Source organism: Pyxicephalus adspersus, chromosome Z (assembly GCF_032062135.1).
Source record: "Pyxicephalus adspersus chromosome Z, UCB_Pads_2.0, whole genome shotgun sequence".
Classification (NCBI taxonomy): Eukaryota; Metazoa; Chordata; class Amphibia; order Anura; family Pyxicephalidae; genus Pyxicephalus; species Pyxicephalus adspersus.
In genome coordinates, this window is record NC_092871.1 from 59,537,515 (window position 1) to 59,557,444 (window position 19,930).

General features: G+C 37.8%; 2 protein-coding genes across 7 annotated transcripts in view; one reads left to right on the forward strand and one right to left on the reverse strand.

Moving 5' to 3' along the window:
• PIP5KL1 (phosphatidylinositol-4-phosphate 5-kinase like 1) overlaps positions 1 to 12,561 on the forward strand; it is a 29,021-nt gene extending 16,460 nt beyond the window's left edge. For 4 of the 6 annotated variants that reach the window (XM_072430429.1, XM_072430427.1, XM_072430426.1 and 1 more), the window contains 8 exons: positions 54 to 104; positions 1,067 to 1,221; positions 1,633 to 1,757; positions 2,508 to 2,542; positions 3,705 to 3,760; positions 3,840 to 3,952; positions 5,755 to 5,917; positions 6,065 to 7,387. In XM_072430429.1, coding sequence (XP_072286530.1) covers positions 54 to 104; positions 1,067 to 1,221; positions 1,633 to 1,757; positions 2,508 to 2,542; positions 3,705 to 3,760; positions 3,840 to 3,952; positions 5,755 to 5,917; positions 6,065 to 6,497 — 1,131 coding nt within the window. In that variant the 3' untranslated portion in view covers positions 6,498 to 7,387. Of the gene's footprint in view, positions 1 to 53; positions 105 to 1,066; positions 1,222 to 1,632; positions 1,758 to 2,507; positions 2,543 to 3,704; positions 3,761 to 3,839; positions 3,953 to 5,754; positions 5,918 to 6,064; positions 7,388 to 12,362 lie in introns of those variants that run through there. The other 2 variants (XM_072430425.1, XM_072430430.1) reach the window with 2 other exon arrangements.
• The window catches only part of CIZ1 (CDKN1A interacting zinc finger protein 1), a 39,851-nt gene continuing 30,175 nt past the window's right edge, over positions 10,255 to 19,930 (reverse strand). The window contains exons 14-16 of the mRNA XM_072430423.1: positions 13,554 to 13,620; positions 13,060 to 13,181; positions 10,255 to 11,573 (exon numbers count right to left, since the gene is read on the reverse strand). Coding sequence (XP_072286524.1) covers positions 11,175 to 11,573; positions 13,060 to 13,181; positions 13,554 to 13,620 — 588 coding nt within the window. The 3' untranslated portion in view covers positions 10,255 to 11,174. The remainder of the gene's footprint in view (positions 11,574 to 13,059; positions 13,182 to 13,553; positions 13,621 to 19,930) is intronic.

Here is a 19,930-nt window from a genome sequence, read left to right on the forward strand (position 1 = left end):
ATTGTAAAAAAAGGTGTATAATTATTGATTTAATCTTGTCTTTATCTTTATAGATCCAATTTACAGATGAAGATTACACTTCAAAACTAACACAAGGACATAACGTAAGCGTTTTTATAAAAGCATAGGTTGGGTTTTTCATGAACTCGCTGTGAGAGACAAGTTATGACCCAGTTAATGCACAAAGCTAATGTGCCAGTTTTAGGTGGAAGCTGAAAAGTTGGTCTGTGAACCTTGTTAAGGGTTTAATAAGTTTTTTGAGATCAGGTTATAAAAAACTTTAGAATACTCATGTTTAGAACTGCAATCAATAAATAGTAAGTAAATCTACAGGGCAATGTGATGGAGTGAGTGTGATGACAGTTAACTATAAAAGATGATATCTGGATTTAGATATAGATAATATTCAAACAATGTTCTTTATTGAACAAAACAACTAAAAGCTAGTTGTATGGCTAGTATTTAGGCCCTTTAAGACAGTAACTGCAAGGCCAGAAGCAACTTGGAACCATGCCTGCAGTAGAACGCGGTTGTTGATTTTAAGTCTGAAATGGCATTTAGTTTTGCTTCTAATGATCCCAGATTATTTGCTAATCTTCCACTGGGTCCCAGATGTCAATGTTTTGCTAACCTTATATACTATAGTGATTAAATGGGATCCACGGTTAATACAAATTACTATTGTGTATTATTTTTGCTATTGTACTTTACCTAAACTGGAGATGATTGTTCTATTATGAAATAGTCCAACATAGAAAGGTTGGGTAAACGGCCTAAAACATTTTTCCAGAGTGAACCATTTTTATTTTCAGATCATGTCCTGATTTTTTTCTAGGCACTCTGGTTTCCTCCCACAATCACAAAATAATACCTATAGGTTAATTGTCTTCTACCCCCAAATTAGATTTAATTTATGGTTGAGGTATCTGATCTATATAAAATAAAGGCACTACTGGACAAATACACCCATTGATGGTTAGAGACTGTAACCTTTTCACACAAAACTTTTAGATGGAATAGGTCTTTAAATTAATATTTGCTTTTATTTCCAATCCTGCATAACCAGGGTTATGTGATGAGGACATACGCAGGTTCTTTGTTCCAGCATTTCCGCCAGTCTCTTGGGATGTCTGAGGAAGGTTACCAACACTCTCTGTCATCGTGTGGCCACTACTTGCAGTTTATCAGTAACTCCAAGAGTAAAGCAGACTTTTTTCTAACGTGAGTTTAAAGGATTTCTGAATAAAACCTATTTACTGCAATGTTCATCTTGCATGGCTGTTTCTTAACTATATATTAGAACACATTAAGAATTTGCAATTTTTAAAATATTTAGCCTTTTTGTGTGTGTGTGGGGGGGGAAGAGAGTTGTAAAGTGGGGCAGAGTTAAAATTATTGTCTTCATGTCTCCGAAACACCAGGATGAAACTTGTAAAGACACATCTAGCTATAAAAGACATTGCCAGTGTTTTTTTTTTTTATTTTTTTTTTTATAATAATAACAAAATTAGCCTCTTTTATTTTGCTGCCTTGACATTTTGGTAAATCTCAAATTCTGACATTTTGGTCAAATATAAAAAAAAGGGGTTTTGCTTTTACATGCAATTTAACTCTATGTGTGTTTGTTTTTAGAAACGACAAGCGATTCTTCCTTAAGACTCAGAGTAAGCGAGAGGTTAATTTTATGCTGCGAATCCTAAAAAATTACATGCAGCACTTCCAGGCCTATCCTCACTCCCTGCTGGTGAAGATCCTGGGTGAGAACACCATGCACACATGTGAAATACATTTATCCACTTGTGCCTGTAGTTTTTGATGTTTTAATACATGTGGAATAGTCAGTCTAAGTTCATCCATACACTGGATGGATGCATGATCACGCAAAATGAACACAACCTTCCTGCTATTTATCATATATCTAGATTACCACTATGCACCCAACAACCAATTAGTCAACATTTAAAAAAGCTCATACAGATTTTGTATGAGTTTTAAGCATTTACAAAGTCATTTTGAAAAAAGACATGTGGCAAAGAAGCGTTAGAATGAAGAATACGCCTCCAAACATCTAAAAATGACCTAACATGCCGCCATTATGTCATCCTGAAGGTGTGGAGTGTTTTTTCAAACACTGCAGTATGCAGCCTCACAAGAAAAAGCTTTGGTGTGGACTAACCTATTGAAATAAATTGGAAATTTCAAACACTGGTATTTAAATGCTCAGGGTAAACACTGGTGAAACAGTCCATGTAGACTTAGCTTTAATGCTGTCACAAAGTGTGTAGTGCAGGGGCCTGTCTGGATACAAATTGATTAGATGGTTAAGTAGGTCCTTATATTACATATAATAATTATATTACATGTAATTATATTACATAAATAATTTTGATAAATCTGAAGATTGCACAGTCAGAATGTAAGACGTAGGGTAAGCCTAAAATTATATTTGCATATGTTTTAGTCAATATTAGTTAATAAAATAATTCAATTACTTTGTTGTTTTCCAGGTGTTCACAGCATTACAAGGGAACAAGAGAAAAAGGTGCGCATGTGTGTATATGTATTTTATAAATTGTACCCTGTATTTTTCCTGCGAAGAACAACTTTATTTTACAAACATAATGGCTGTGCTTTACTTCTCTTTCCCACAATACAAATCTGTGGTTCAGCCCACTCATTATGCACACCTTGTGCCAATATCTCAACCGTTGCTAAATGAAAAATATAAATGTCCTGGGTCAATTTTATTTGTTTTTTTATTATATTTTTTTAAAACAAGGTTCGTTTTCCAAATGTATTACATTATAATAAATTTCCAGGAGTTCTAAAATTTATTTAGAGAGACAGCACAGCATGTTTTATATTGGCACATTGCAATTTAAACTTGACTCAGAACCATAAAATGGGAGGAGGATGAGAAGGAGGGAGGTACTACTTAAAGAGGAACTAAACTCAAAAGTCCCCCAAAACAAAAAAAATACACTTATCTTCAATCCCACAGAGCAGTTGATTGGTCCAGAGGCTCTTCCATCGGGTCCCACATGGCATCATTCTTCGGGCCGGCACTCTGGGCGCTGCCATTTTTGCCTCTTTTTTTCTGTTTTTTCTTCCTACGTCACCTAATCAAGGCGTGCGATCCAGTACCATTGATGGGAAAAACTTGCTGATCTCACTGTGCATTTGTGAGAATGGCAATTTTTTTTTTACTTTGCATGCTCGGGCATGCACAGAAGGAGCACCCAAGACCCTCCCAGAATGCATGACATAGGTATCCTGGGAGGCTCTGCGCTCGCTATCGAGAATTAGGGGGTGGTGCTGCACCCTTTTTTTTTTTTCTGACAGAAAAAACAAACAGAATTTTTACTTATAAAAGGGTTGTCTACCTATTTATGTAAATTGAAATTTCTGAGTTTAGGTAGGCTTTAAACTATGTACCAATTTCATCTTTAGTTGTTAAAAAAAAGAAACCTCCATCTGCTGGCTAAATGCAAAACTGCATTATGTTTATATAAAATATTTCATATTTACCAAAAGACAAAGATAATAAAAAAGAAATTTTAAAGTCATGTCATATTATGTAAAGGGTTTCTTTACACTTTAGAGTAAACACCATAATATATAATGAACATACATAAACATAAACTATACTTACCCTTTAGGCTATTTTCACAGTCTTGATGGTGATTCAATGTCCTTTGTTACAGAAATACTTTATCATCATGCAGAGCGTCTTCTTCCCAGATGAGAGGATCATTGGACGGTAGATTTTTTTTTATTTCCCACTTTTAGGGCAGCCACGGGTAATATTAGTAACTGCTTTGTCTCCCCCATCTGTGCAGCTATGATATCAAAGGCTGCCAAGTAAGCCGTTGGACTGAACCAGAACCAGAAGGAAGTCAAGTCTTGCAAGTATTTAAGGATCTGAACTTTGAAAGCAAAGTCATCTGTTTGGGTGAGTGTATATTCTTTTAGGTCATATTCTGAAAAGGGGTGGACATAAAATGGTGCAAAGTGTGCCGCTGAACAAGAGCCTCGGACCCTACTCAGAAAATTAGACCATCGCAGTCAATTCTGCACAGGAGCTCACTGTTGGCTATGTCCACCACTGGTCCTGAACATATATACAACCTGTATGATTGGATCACTGACTGATGGTTCAGGTTATGTTTTGTGTTTTGGAACAATTATCCTTAGTAAACAGGTGAAACCAAATTAAAGTATTTCTTTGTTAAGGAAAATAAAAAAACAACCTAATTTCCCTGGATAACCAATGCACATGAAGCAATGAGTTTTGGATATGTTATAGCAGACTCCTACCTTGCTCTGTTTGGAAGAACAGATTCCATTTTGCCATGTACCCCACAAATTCGTAATGGGAGTACCCGGTTCATTATAATCAGCTGGTATATTTCCAATGTTCAAGGAGGCTACAGGTCATACATCCCTTTAGAAGTAGTTAACCTTTACCAGTATTTCACCAAAACTAAATGTGCTATTGCAGGAGGTTAGATTAGATTTTCCTAACCAAGCACAGAGGATGCCTAAAACTTCACTTGTATCTCAAAACAGACATACAGAGAAATTAGTGAACCAATCACACAAGCAAGAAGTGACATTTCTGTGCACCAACAGGATTTGATTTAATTATTTGGTGTTTTTAGAAGATTACAATGGGTGCAAATTTTAGTAATGTTAAAATACAAAATTATTTATGTAGCGATTGTTTATGTTATATTTTGTTCAGGAAAGTGGATTTACTAATGCATTAGGTAGAAAAAATGGTGTGCTGAGAATTCAGTTACATGTCTTTGTTAAAGTCACCTGACCATGCTCTCTTTTTAAATTGGTTTTAAATTTGATATTTTATCTTTGGACTTGCTCACAATTTTAACTGAGGCTACATTAGTTATTTTTTTAGGCCTTACTGTAATGATATTAAAGTAGGAAATGACAGGGGTTCTAGTCTTTCTCTTATTTCTGTTTGTTTTGCTATCAGGGATTTTCAGTTTTTTCGTCTGCTAAAATTGTTGTAATTTGGACAGAATTAAGCTTAAATTCTTTTTTTTAGCTGGTCATACAATTTAAATGTATTGTTACACATGGCTAGTATAAGTACCTTGGTCTGTCTTGGTATCAACCTATCATCCCCTGAACAGCAGCACTGGGAAATGGAGGAACAGAACTAATGAACAATCAGTTGCATCCATGGCATATGTGCCAACAGGGACCATGTTGATAGGAGCACAAAGCAGAGTGGGTAGGGTTGATTACTTGAGTACTGATGTCACACAGTAGCTGTTGTAGATCATAAAGCTCCACCTGCAGTAAGAACTTGCATCTTGTCTGTGTGACATCAGACCAGTTTTTCATCTACCAGGAACCCACAGAGAAAAATTCCCCTAGGGCCAGTTTTCCTCTGTTTCCCGTCACCCTGCTACTATTTGACCCTTTTATGCCAGCCAAGGTTTTTCCGGAAATCAGAGGACATATACACATTACTATCGCAGATTTGGATTGTAGTGCCTTCTAGACAGTCTAGAATCCTTCCCAAAACTGGTGCACATACTAAGATTTTTTGGGGGTCATCCATGGATCATGGCAGGATTTTTCTCCACTGGTAAAAGTTCAATTCTCCCACTATTTCAGCTTGCACTTCTGTAAGGTGACTAAAAACAGAAGGAAGGTCTTCTTGTGTCACTCTTGGCTTTGCCTAACCATAAAACCTTCATGCTTTTTTTATTACATCTCTCACAGATCAGCAGCGGTCCTGGTTGCTTCGTCAAACAGAGCTGGACACCGGCTTCCTACGTGAGCTGAATGTCCTGGACTACAGCCTGCTAGTAGGATTCCAGCCTCTACATGCTGATGAGAAGAGCCAAAACTGGTCCTTAGCCAACCTCATTGTTCGCACTAAAACGTAACCAGAGACAACAAATAGGAATTTTCTGGTCCATACATTGGAATACTAGTGTCTACCTTAAAATATAGTTTTTTAAAAATTAACAGCAACTTTTTTTTTAGGTGTAGCAGAAGGTATGAGAATATAATATTCTTTGATTTTCAGGTCTGTAAACGGGACTGGTAGTCCTACCACATCCCACTGTGCCTCTGTCCCTGGCACTGTTGAAGAAGAAGGCGATTCTGTGGATAAAGAGGAGGGCAGCACAGATTATAGTGGCACCCCAAAAATTACCTCCACTAAACGTCCACCCATGAAGAAGATTGGCCAGCAGGTCAGCACAGTATCTGATATATCTGATGTCATGGCACAAAACCGCCGCTTACTTCCAAACTACAGAAATCCTTTGCATGTGATGGATGGGCCAGAGCAGAGATACTTCATTGGCATCATCGACATATTCACTGTGTATAGCTTAAGGAAAAGGCTGGAGCATCTATGGAAAAGCATGCGTTACCGAGGACAGGAGTTCTCCACTGTTGGCCCTTACCGGTATTCACAAAGGCTGTGCCACTGGGTGGAAACACACACTGTGTAACATGGTAATGGCAAATTGGGTTCACTAGAGGGACTGTGACTTTTTGCCAGTATAGGTTTAGCTTCTTTGTTTTAGAGGGCTGTCAGGGTTGAACTGCAGCACTAGCTCCACAATATAATACTCTTTGTTCATTCTTCTTTTTCTATTTTACTTTATACATTAAATGCAGCACAGACCACAGGAAGCAGCATGCAGATCTTTTGTCATGATCCTAATGCTTAAGAGAGAGAAATGATAGAAATATGCTACCAGAAATTCTTGTAATGCCTCTTTGAACCAAACCCCTTTTATAGACCACTGCTAAATTATGCCATAAACAGCAGTGGTGACCATTCAGGTACTATCAAATTGTATATAGTAAATTGTTTGTGCTGCATACACCCACAGCCTTATCAGTGCCTTATTGTGCAATCAAATACATTCATGTTGATGACCTCCAATAGCTGCATACTTGCTATGTACAGAGCCCGGCACTGCTGTTTTGCATACAGCACTAAAGCTAACCCTTATTTGTTCAAACTAGGGTTCTCTTCTGGGTTATTGCCTTCTAAGCCTTTTGTTCTTCTGTGCCTTTAAAAAATTCAGTAGAACTGCATGCAGTCGCTATAATTTAAATGCCCTTTTTTGCAAATCACACAAACTCATCTCCATGCACGTTAGAAAGGATGAAGTGCATGTCATTTGAGCAGTCTTGAGAAACAGACACTCAGATTATCAGTCTCCTTTGGATGGTAGAACTGTTGTTTTTCTGCATCACCAGAAGGGGAAAAGCAGTGCAGAAGATACATAGAATTGTTTTCCTGCAATAGTATATTAACAGAAGACATTTTATTATTTATTATCAATATTTTATTAAAAAAAATGGATTTTCTGAATTATGAAATGTACAACTGGGATTTCTTGTGCTTTGTCCGTATGCACCAAGTTAGCAGCAAAATATTATAGTTAAATTGAAAAGTAATCAAAGCTTGAGAAGAAAAATCTGTCATCTGCAATCATGCCAAGAGCCAGAACCTTTCAGAAAGCAGTGATCTCTCTCTAGAATGACATCCCCTCCCCATAATCGGAACTATAGCTCTGTAATCTATGAAGTTCATGCAGACCACTGATTGGAGAGCTCCGACCCAGCAAGGGGCATCCGACTTATGCATTAAAATCACTTCTTCCCAAGGAGAGCCCAAGCCCTGAGCATGTTGGCTTTACTGCAAAGGCTGTGACTGTCTATAGTCAAATGGTTTTGTAATATTCTACCCGGGATAAGCAAGATAAAAATGGGCTTGTGTCCGTAAGCTTTTGTTTGCATCAGTTTAAGTAGTCAAGTGTAGGTCATAAGGAGGTCAAAAGCAGGCCAAAAGTACTTAACTTCTGAATGGTCTCACAAGTCTCAAACTGATCTCAATGTACCTGCATTTAATCCTTCAAACAGACCATAAATTACACAAGATTGTATGCAGAAATTACCTTACCCACCAGATCTTCTGCAGCATACCTTTCCCCATTATATCTAAAATAACAGCTTTGGCTAGAGTTCATTATGTTAGCATCTGTGTATATTTCATACAGGAAATTCAAACAACTAAAAAAAAAACAACAGTCTTGTTTCACTACAATTTTATTTATACTAAAAATGTTTAAAAATCACAAGTTTGTTTCTTAAAAAAGTTGTATATGGACTAAATAGTGAAGCACTCTTACAAATAATTCCAAAGAACTGTGAAGTGAAGCATGTATTGCTGGCAGTTCATGTTTGGTTCCATTAAAGCAAAAGACTCTTTCTTTTCTTGGCCATTTGCTATTGTTGGCTTGAAGCAAACTACTGAGGACAACCAAGAGGCCTTTCCGTAAGGGGGGGAGAGGGGTGACACTACATTTAAAATCAGAGGGAGCTGAGGTGCATTTCAATAAGTCTACAAGGTCCCTCAAAGGCTTCTGCTGGTAAATATGTAATAATGTTGCCTGTGTTGCGTTTTTCCTCTACCGGCCACATAGCAGCAGTTTGACACTGAATGTCTGAAACTAGCCTTAGTGAAAATTACTTTGCACACGATGGTCTGCCGTATGAGCCATACATTAGAGGATAAAACAAAGAGCTGTATAATGGCATAGTACACTGTACTGCAGCTTCTACCATATTTCAGACATTGAAGGAAAGATTGAATCAGATAAAAACGGGAGGTACAGGTAATATTCCTAAATATTGTGGAAATATGTTTACAACTTCCTAGAGGTGACAAAGGAATGCACAGACCTACAGGTTATAAATAATACTGTCATCCTATGTTTCTTTAAATGGTAGGGGTCTTTGAAATACTGAATACTGGCAGGAATTTTATACATATGTAATTACACAAAGATTTAGGCTTTGCTTTAGGACTGCCCAAGGCAATTTTAAGTAATAGGTTGACCCTTCTTACTTAATATATTTTACAATTGCTCCTTATAACCTTAGTTACTCTTATAAATTGTGCTGCTTTACAGTCACACAATTACCATTTACCTCTGTCATCGTCCCCACCCAAAATATGCCCCTACCCAATCCAATAAGCAGCAGCTGCATTCTCTTTCGTAACTTGGTTATTCCATTACATCACAGAAGGCAGACTAAGTAGCAAGTAACTGAATCTGTCTTTAAATTGGTTCAATATAACCCTTTGTAAAAATAGAAATGTTAGCACAAAGACCTATGTCAGCCATGTATAGTCCTTAAATTCCTAATAAATACCTACAATAAGGATATTGAGGCTGATACTGCAGCCCTGCATCTGAAATCTAGTTACTAAGCGGTCTATGTCTTTCAACACACCAATCAGGAACATGATCAAGGGTGGTTTAAATTGTACTTTTACTAGCTTTAATATTACTAAAATTAATAAACATTATTTATAAAGCACCAACATATTATGCCTTATTCCATGTTCCTCTTCCAGTTCCACCTCTGAATTAACTATATATTCCCTACAGTGCAAGACCAATATTCTTGCCTTGTTGCTGGAGGATGCTTAGGGCCCACCTGAATCGTAGAAAAATAAGGGTAGTATGCTGGCTCCAGGTAGACCTGAGGCATAAAGAAAAGTAAAAATAGTATTTACAACACCTAGACATAAATGAACTGTTAATCCCTTTCAGTGTCGGTCTAACCCTCTCCTCTGCAAGGAAAGTTTTTCATGAACCATAAGTTCAACTTATAGAGCCACAGTCTCCTTTGTATGGATGTTGTTGCAGACACCTAGAATGTTTTTTTTTTATTTTCCATGTACCCACAGTACCCATTTCACTATTAAGAACAATAAAATCCGCATGCTTGCACTACGATTTCATTCAACACCATACTGAACCTAACAGCTTGTGAAAATCAGCCAGGCTTCTGAACAATGACACACAGTATACCATCTACAGAGATGGGTTACTGCAGCCAGTCACTGAGAGCACTGCAAAAATCTAATTATTCATCAACTACATACATACACAATGTGGACATTAGGGGACCCATTTTGTTGGGTTGCCATTTTTCAATAGAAATATATTGATTATGCCTACTAGTGCAATCATTCCTGATTTCTTTTAAATTAGCAGCTGCAAAAGGGAAACTAAAAGCTGAATTTTTTGGTGATGATAGCTATTAGATCAAGTCTGTCCTTAATTATTATCCTGATGAACCTCATCCTAGATGGAAAAATCTGTCATCATCATGTCTGGATGAGCCTAACAAAACTGCCATTATTCCTTCATCTTTTACTAGCTAGGCTTATATATTATTTTACAGTTTGGGATGTGATGTTACTTGAAAAGCATGAGACATCAAAGAGAACAGGGTGGTCATGTCCAGGAAGAGATGACAAGATAATCTATCTACAAATACTGAAAAACTTTAGGAAACCTTTTAATCTAAATTACAACTAATAAAGCAAGTCGCCAATATGATCTGCATGAAGTTACCAACCGTTCTGAACTATATACAAATCATGGTCTTGCAGATTTGTGTATCTCCTTAAAAACAACAGTATCTATCTTGCTCTGGTGCTTCTTTATCACTCTGAGGCTTGAATACTACATACTAAATATCACAATGTACAAATTGCACACATATCCTTAGTTGTGTATGAATGGACACATTACATTAAAAAAGCAGGTAGGCCAAGTTTTCGTTTTTCACCTACATCAGCAGCCATTTACTTTCCTTCTGAAACATGTGGCCCTAAACACCATTGAATTTACAAAAGCAGAAAGCCACCATGAAATTGTGAATGCTGCCTTTAGGTATGAAAATGACATATGTAAGATACACTTTCATAAATAAATGACCTGACATTTGTTTTGTCATCACTCACTAGAGCAGGGGTCCCCAACCCCCAGCCATATGACAGGTGGGCCATGGCTCCGGCTGCCACCAGCGGGGTCAGCAGCAGGACCCTATTTGGGGGGACGCACCGGCCACAACCCACCCACCTCAGGCTCAGACCTGCGATGGGAGAGTTGGCGGATTCTGACATCATGACAACACGGGGGGGGGGGGGGGGGGTTTTTTCTCATTTTAATGACAAACAGCTCCCCATGCATGCGCAGTCCGGAGTCCAAGCATTTAGTGGTCCACGAGCCTCAAAAGGTTGGAGACCACTGCACTAGAGCTTATCAGAAGAATAAGCCCTCTCGACCACTCACTTTTCACTGTGGGAGTTACTAATTTACATTGGAAGTCAAGACAAAATTGTGGCATATGGGGCTTGGTGTTCTATCACGACAAGATATTTCACCAACTGTGGCCTTTTCTACCTCTGAATTGTGTTCACTTTTGACAAATAGCATCTCTGGCTCCATAAGGTATCCAGAATCTTCCTCACTTGTACCCACAACAGTATCAAAGCCTGCATTACAATCTTCATTGCCAGTTGCAATGTTTACTCTTGATCGATTCTCACTGGCCAGCTTTGTGGGTTCTGTGCTGTTCTCAACTGCAGGAGTTACCAAGTCTCCATCTCCATGGCTGGTCGTGCTGGCTATTTTCTCTTGTTCATCCTCCAGCTTCAAAGAGGAAATTCCACCGTTGGAAGTCATGCGGTTCTTTGCGGTTTTGTATCTCTGTAAATGTAAGTTCAAGGGTTAAAATAAAATGACTGTGCTAGATCAAATGGGCATCCAGTGCTAATATTTCTTTTGCTTGAGAGTTGGAACAAACAGGCTCATGGATGGTTTTACCTAAACATTAACCTTTTATCATGTGCTATCATTTGAACTAGCAAGTAAAACTTTATCTTTGTTTGACAAGTTTTTTTCAAGTTTCAGCTTGCAAAGTGGAACTTGTTCCTTAAAAGTGATTTACGGTAGAGTTACATGTTAGAAAGATTCCTTGGCTTCTTAAACAAGTTAACCACCCTCTGGTCTGTATGAGCTATTCAAAGCTAATTAACTGACATGTGTCGGCGCTTAGCTACACATAGTGTGGGCAAACTTCAGATCCAAACCAATCTTTAAGGTTCCTTCATGTGTTAAGTTAAAAATGTTACAATAAACACTAACATTAAGTAAGTGATTTGATCGAGAAATGGTTGTGTTTGCAACAGACTAATAACATATCCCCAGAATACATTTAGGCAGGCCTATAAAGTTACCGATAAGTTTGCCATTATTTTTACTTTGTCAGTGCTTTATTGGCTTGTATGATCATAAATATGGATTACTACATTTATTCATGTTGTATTAAATTTTCAGGTAAAAAAAAAAGCACCGCTATAATTATATCTTGTCTTGATGATCTTGACAAAGCAAAATGCAGGGGGAAAATATAATTCAGTATTTTTTGCTTTTCTGTTTAGAAAAAAACTAATAATGTTTAATAATTAATAACTCCCTTACTTTCTGATATTGCAGAAGCTAGGAGTCAACCTTTCAATCTACAACATTTCAGAAGCCAAGGGACAACTCCCTCCAATCTATACAATTCTAGAAGCCAAAGGAAAACCTACCTCAAATCTCTAAAATTCTGGAAATGCCTGAATATTGGAAAGCTGTTTCTCAAACAGTAATAACTGTGCAATGTAATTTCTTTTTAATATATTATTACACTATATGGATAAGCTTTTGTGTTTGTTGTCCAAAGTAATCAAAGATTTATAATTACCTTTCCTCATGAACCCTAGAAATTCGCAGCTATAGGAATTACAGTAAATCAAGCACTACTGTCCCTCTTTTTTACTAAAGCCTGCCCGAGCATAGGGAGGGCAAATTACAAATAATTGCTTTATGATTTTAATAAAGGATCAGATTTGTCCTGCATAGATTCTACTTGCCAGGATCAATAAGGGCGTGTGGTGAAGAGACTCTTATTTTTGGTAACATCTGGCTTCATGATTTGCACAAAAAGCCAATAATTTAGGGAGCTGATGCTGCAGGTTGTAGAATGATAAGCCAGAAGACAGACCAGGAAGCAAGAATGGATGGAAACACAGTTATCTAAAGTCAAAGCTAAAGACGCATGGTAAGGTGTTCATGTGACAGTGAAGATCGCAGAGAGTGGCCATGTCAAACAAAACAGAAACCAGGCCATGCAATAGGAGAAGGGTCTAACCTGGATTTTCTGAAAATGCATCAAGGACTTGCAGTGTTTGAGCCGGGCAGCAGAGTCACTAGGATAGAATTTGTGACACAGCCTGCAGAGATAACCCTCGACGGGGACCATATAATCCAGGCCTGTGAAACGGGAGGGTAAATCACAGAATGGATATCAAAAGGGAAACATAAAATAAAGAACAGAGAAGAATATATGTTACAGGGCTAAAAGAGCAGGAGGGGAGGAGAAGATGGCAGGATGGATGAATGTTTCACAACATGGAATACATAGGACTAAAAGCAGACTTTCCTATGGGTGTAGTGATTAGAGAAGAGATCCCGAGGGAAACACACAATTACGGACAAACTCAATGCAACTGAAAAGCACAAGGAAGAAAGCAATGCTGATGGCATTAAGCGTCTCCTGACTACTGCACTTGGTCTTGACCTTCTATCTTGCGACTATGGCACCCAACAGACTAACGACCTATAGTGAGGAGTCCTGGAACTTACCATAGGCAGTATCTGGATTGTATTTGTCACCTTCGTCATGGTCTACACCCCTGTCGTCTCCCTGTACCTGCACAATACCAACACATTATTACAACAAAAATAGTATGTTACCTTTTCTTTAAAGCCTAATTTCAATTTAAATACTTATTTTGGTTTTAGATATATAAAGAGAAAGATATAAAGAGAAAGAGTGGCTGTCAAGTATTTACCTATATACAAGAAAAGGAAAACAAACATAGCTTTATGGATAAAATTCTAAGTAGGTAATTAGCAAAATATATATGAAATGTTCTAAAATTCTAAGTAGGTAATTAGCAAAATATATATGAAATGTTCTACAATGCTATTCTGGTATACAAAATACCTGCTGATTCTCCAAAAATGCACTAAGCTCCAAAATTCTTACTTTTGACTTATGGCATACATTGATTTTGGGGTCTATAGGGTGTTAGGCCTGTTCAGTTTTTTTCTTTGCTTAACCACCAAACCACTCCTTTTGTTTTCGTCTCTAAAGCAGAGGCACTCCCAAGATATGAACTATTTGGGGCTCAACAGACTTTGAAACAATGCATGAAGTGTACAAAGGACACATGGCACCTCTGAAAGAGGTAGAAGCAAGGTTTATCAACAGGTGTTTAAAATGTCAATCTCAACCTTATCACTGAATATGTCTGAACATGTTCCAAGAATAGCACAGGTAACCAGAGCAATGAGCTGCACTTCTGTACATCCCTTATGGTGCTGCTGCAGCTATAAATATCAAGGCAAAGGCACACTTTTTCCATTCCTCAAACGTTAGCATTGGCTAAAGGTCTTCTAATACAAACCCTGGTAAACTAGGAAGCAAATAAACAAAAGGGACCTTATGAGACCCATCTCTAATGTTTTAACTATTGTGCTTCAAATATTACATTAAACCTGTCCTTGGATTAAAAGACTATTATATCACTACTATATTAATAAAAAAATATTTAAATACATTGTTACCTACCTAACTCATATGTATCAGTGCTCAACCCAGAAATTTTTTTTAAGCCGGGTGGGAAGAAATTGTAGATGGGTGGCAGCCCCTGTATTGTGACCAAAAACCTTTATTAACCACCCAAAAACAGCCGGATGGGTGCTGAAAAGTGCCGGGTGGTGCACCCAGCTAAAAGGGCCTGGGGAGAACCCTGTGTATGTATATATTTTTTTTATCTACCTATTTGTATTTTTATACATTTGCTTGTACAATCTCAAGGATTTTGTTACTGCAAAGGACTCAGTACTGTCCAACGTGAAGTCTTATAACCTGAGCGTTACACTGAGGTCTAGATTTCTGTACCAAAAGTGATCCACTGTTTTTCATGAATTTTTTTTTTTTTAAATTGTAGACCTGTAACTTACAGAAATATGTCCGAACAAGGGTTCTAGTAGATATTATGAATATAAAAAATGTTTGAAGTCCGGCTATTTTTTTCTCAGCCGGACGGCTTCTCGCTTCAGAAGACACCCGGCGCTGGATGAAGAAGGATTATCGGCGATCAGCGGAACCAGGTAAGAAGCCGACCGGCATCTTATGTTCCGCTGGCCGGTATCTTGTGTTCCGCTGGCCGGCATCTTGTGTTCCGCCGGGCGGCGGAACAAAAGATGCCGGACGGCATCTTACCGGTCCCGCTGGCACCTGACGCTGGAGAGGGAGACCGACGGACGACGATGGACGGAGGACTACGCTGGAATACGAAAACGACGCTGGATGAGCACAGCGGGACCAGGTAAGTATGGATGCGACAAAAATACGGGGTTAACCATCCTAGCCTTTTTTTTTTGCCCGTACGAAGGTCGGGCTTAACGGCTAGGTTGTTAATGTTATATTTTACAGGGCATTGTAATATTTCTATTATTAATTTGATGGATATGTTATAGATGTACTTGGAATATTTCATCCCATATAAGTAAATGTCACAGCACTATCTTATACAGGGCACTGATGTGAAACAATAATTCAGTGTCACAATACTACTTTATACATGGTAATTTATGAAGATGATGTAAATATATGTCAACCTATTTATACCATCATGCTGATAACAACAATCTTATATTTATAATTACCCTGAACCTATATATACACAATATGCATACAATACATTAATACGCATGGCCAAACATATTGCATTGTTTTCTATTTAGGTTTAGAAAAAATCTGTCTTTCTAATGATATTAAATTTAGTCCATAGACCCAACATTCTCTTCCCATCTTCAGATGAACGTGACTTACGGGGGGCGAGGATACTGGCGATGATATCGCCAGCTGGAATTGCCGAGTAGACTAGCAACATGGTCCCCTCTGCTTTCTTCTTGTCCCCCACCCCCCATATGATTGTATACTAATGTTTGTGATCACCTCCCCCTTGCCGGTCGGGCTGGGAGCCTGTCACTGCTATGTGGGAGTGAGCCGCGTGATGGAAGGGGAAGATCCCAATGATGTTTCCCCATGACATTTCAAAACCAATGCCACATGGTAAGGCATTCCCCAAACCACGTGGAGTACACCAGTTCACATATCCAGGCGTCCCTACGTGGTGCGGCACGCCCCGCATTATGTTAGAACGTTTGGAAAGTCATCTCCCTGATCTCCAGCAGGATACTCTTCACAATAGGTCACGGTCAGGACAATATTAACTCCAAATAGATAAGCTGCAGAAATTATTTGCTTTATTATTATTTAATGAATATGTCTAAAGAAAACCCATTTCGGAGCAGCCATTACCCTACCCAACATATTCAATCTGTAGAGATTTCCTCAAGCCAATCTGGCTCAGGTTGATATTCAGTATCTCTGATCCTCTACTCTACCACCTAGGTAAGGATTATATTTCCTACCTTCTAATATTTGGTTTTCTAGCCACTTGACTTCAATAATTTTAAGCAATGTCACCTTGCATTTCCCCAGGTAAATCCCATTTTGAAGGGGATAATCTCCGGAGCACCTTCTAGTTAGAATTTATATGAACATTGACAATTCAGATTACAGCATTATTGGGGGAGGAGTATTTCCTATACATTAGTGAGTACATATTTAATAATAATATATTGTGTTAAAAAACTACCTAGAGACATACCCCTTAATGCGTTTCCAGAAGGTGCTATTGTTGGGAACTGTGGTTAGGAGTAACCTTGATATACCTATCACAATAATATGTGATTGAGTTGAACTCCAATTTTGATGGTAAGTTCTTTTTGAATAAACAATTTAAATATTGATATACATATGGTTTACATTTAATTAGATTTTATGTCTTACTATAGATGTAACACACTACCATTGTTTTATTTGGACACTCTTGGCCTCAAATGAGCCTTGAATCACATCAATAATACTATATCTCGTCAGTTCTCAAGTAAGTCTTTTATAATATTTAGTATAACAATTACCTACTACACTAGATTAACATTAGTAGATTACATTCTCAGAAATTGATCCAAAAGTACCTTTCACTTACTAAGGTATAGATTGTTGTTGTCAATATGGGTATGTAACAGTTCGAGGGTAATATTTTACCTTTACTTGAGTTTCTTTATACATTATGATTTATATCATTAACTATATAGACTATACTAGACTGATATACTTTTACGATATTTGAATACTCTGTACCTATTGAACTAACTCAGACTATGTTACCTATCTCTTATGTGCTTGATTTAGTAGTTTATGTATGTCTCAAGCTCCCCTGAGGAAGCCAATTTGGCAAAACACGTCAGGAATTAAGAGACTTAAGGACCCTAATAGGGTATACATCTATGATCCGGTTTGGCAGTAGGACCTACCAGGATCCATCTTCTTTCTTCCTTGCTACTACAGCAATTTATGTCTAGATTCTTTAGGAATCAAAAGAAGCCTCACCTTTTTGCATGCTTTAAATGAGAAGGAAGGGGTTACAGTAGTTCTAAATATTGCCACACTGATATATTTATATATATTTTTTATTTATTGTACACTATCTTGTATTATGTATATTGTGTATTAAATACAAACAGTAAAAAGACCCATCTGTTATTTTTATTTTTTGCTACCTATCTGTTTCCCTATCAATTTGGCAACTCTGTTGAGGATTACTCACTTAATGGACAAGATGACTTAAAGCAGCATGAAAATGTGATTCTTCATATTGTCGAAAACCACCCAGTCTGTTTATAGTACTTTTTTCTCAGGTGTATGGTAATTGCCAAGAATTTCAAAAACAGCTTATTCATCAAGACTAGAAAAAATATCTACATCCAGACAAGTACTTGTAATCCTCAGCAGCATCAATTAAATATGAATCCATATTCAGCAACCCATCACAGTCAAATATAGGTTTAGTACAGTAACACATATTAAATGGGTGTGTTCATGACAGCAGTACTGAAAATGCTCATTAGACATTTCCAGCCAGCAAACTACATGGGGGCATACTATGCCTAGGAGGAACCATAATATGTTTAAAATTGTCCCACCAACTTTTTGCAGATTCCAATATTCTCAGCTGGTTGGCCCATATGGTTTGTAGTGTTTCCTTCCCAGTATGATATCACCGCATATGTTTGTACCTGAAGGGTTAAATAGGTATTATTGCAGAACTGTATAGCTAGAGTTAATTTGAGCCATATATTTGTATAAGGAGTTGTATTTCTTCTTCTATCTACTCAGTTTAATTTTAACCAGATGGTGAAAATTCTAAATTCTTTGAAATACAATGTATGTCTTGTAAGCCTTGCAATGTATCAAAAAACACTATATATGGCCAAAACTTAAATAGCTGTATGTGAATAAAGACCACCCCTTGTATACCTATGTGTATAAAAAGACTGCCTTGTCAAATAAAGATTAGAGTATATTCCTAAGACCATACTGTGTGTGTGTGTTATTGGGATATCCCTCCAGACGTCTGTCTCTGTGGATGAAGGAGAAGTCAGGGTGCATTCGAGGAACTAGAAGAAGAAGCAGATCCTTTTAGTACCTTTGAAGGTCCTGTGTAATAGCATTCAGATGTGGTTTGGAGGCAGCTTACCTCATGCTGAATGACGTTGCTTTACTACTGTACAGTCTGATTAGTGTATGCTCTCAACGCCACTGTTGAACTGAAAGGGCTCTATATAGGCATTTATGGGCATATTTTAGCTGTCTATGGGTGTTTCTTCCTATTCCACCTTCTCTGCCACATTCCTTTAATTTCTTTACATTTCCTTTGAAATACCTTTATAAACACCTACTATAAACTTAAGAATAAATCTAAATAGTAGAAATTCAGTGTCCTATCACCAGCAATGAAAACCAAGCTTGTGTGGCATTGTCCTTTAGGCATGATAAATGTGAAAAATCTTCCTACCAACTGTCGGCTCCTCATCAGTTGGTAAAAATTAACTCCTCATTAGTTGAGATCATAGGAGCACTGCCAAGGCCTTAAAGCGGAACTAAACCCAAAATAAAATAAAAAACTTCCCTTTAATCCCGTGAATCCGTTAGAAGGTTTCTTCACTTGGGTCCCGCATTGTCCCGGTATCAGTCCTCAGCCGGGCACCAACTTCTTCTTCTTCCAGGTACTTCTTCATGTGTCACCCGATCTCACAGTGCGCAGGTGCGAGATCGGGTGATTTAGATTGGGGGCAAAAATTGACAATCTCACTGCGCATGCATGAGATCAGATTTTTTTTTTAACATGGATAAAAGGGCTCTTATTTCGAACATGCGCAGAAGGAGCAGAAAGAGCCTCCCGGGATGCATGACATAGGCTTTGCGCTCCCATTCTGTCTTGTGCTGCACCCTTTTTAAAAAAAAAACTTTTACTTTAAAAAAAAAAAAAAAAAAAAAAAAGAAGATTGTCTACCCTTAGTAGATGTAAAGTAAATATTCTGGGTTTCGGTCCGCCTTAATATGTAATTAACAGTTAAAGGCACATAAAGCAATATATCCTCTTGAGGAAGGAGGAGTTGAAGACCTAACTCAACTCTGGGCATTCTTTTACGTATATTCCCAAGGCAGTGTTACAAAAACCCCAAAACGGGATGTAATTCGTGCCTTCAGTTTTGAGATTTCCACTGTTGTATTACTTCCTTACCTTGAGATGTCCCAGATCTTCTAAGTTAAATACTCACAGTTGTCAGTTACCCTGAAAACTGAAGAATGTGAGTGCAGGGCATCATGGCTGCACCCTCCAAGCAACCACTGTAAACTTGCTGTATTTCCAGAAACAACATTTATGTCCCTGTGTCTTTGTCATACTTGGCATTATGCAGAAACACTCACAGTCTGAAGAGGTTGCCGTGAGTACCATAATGGGACAGAAGACATTCGAAATATAACTTAAAACTCCAAGAATAATACTGCCCACTAATGGGGATGGGTAGCTACT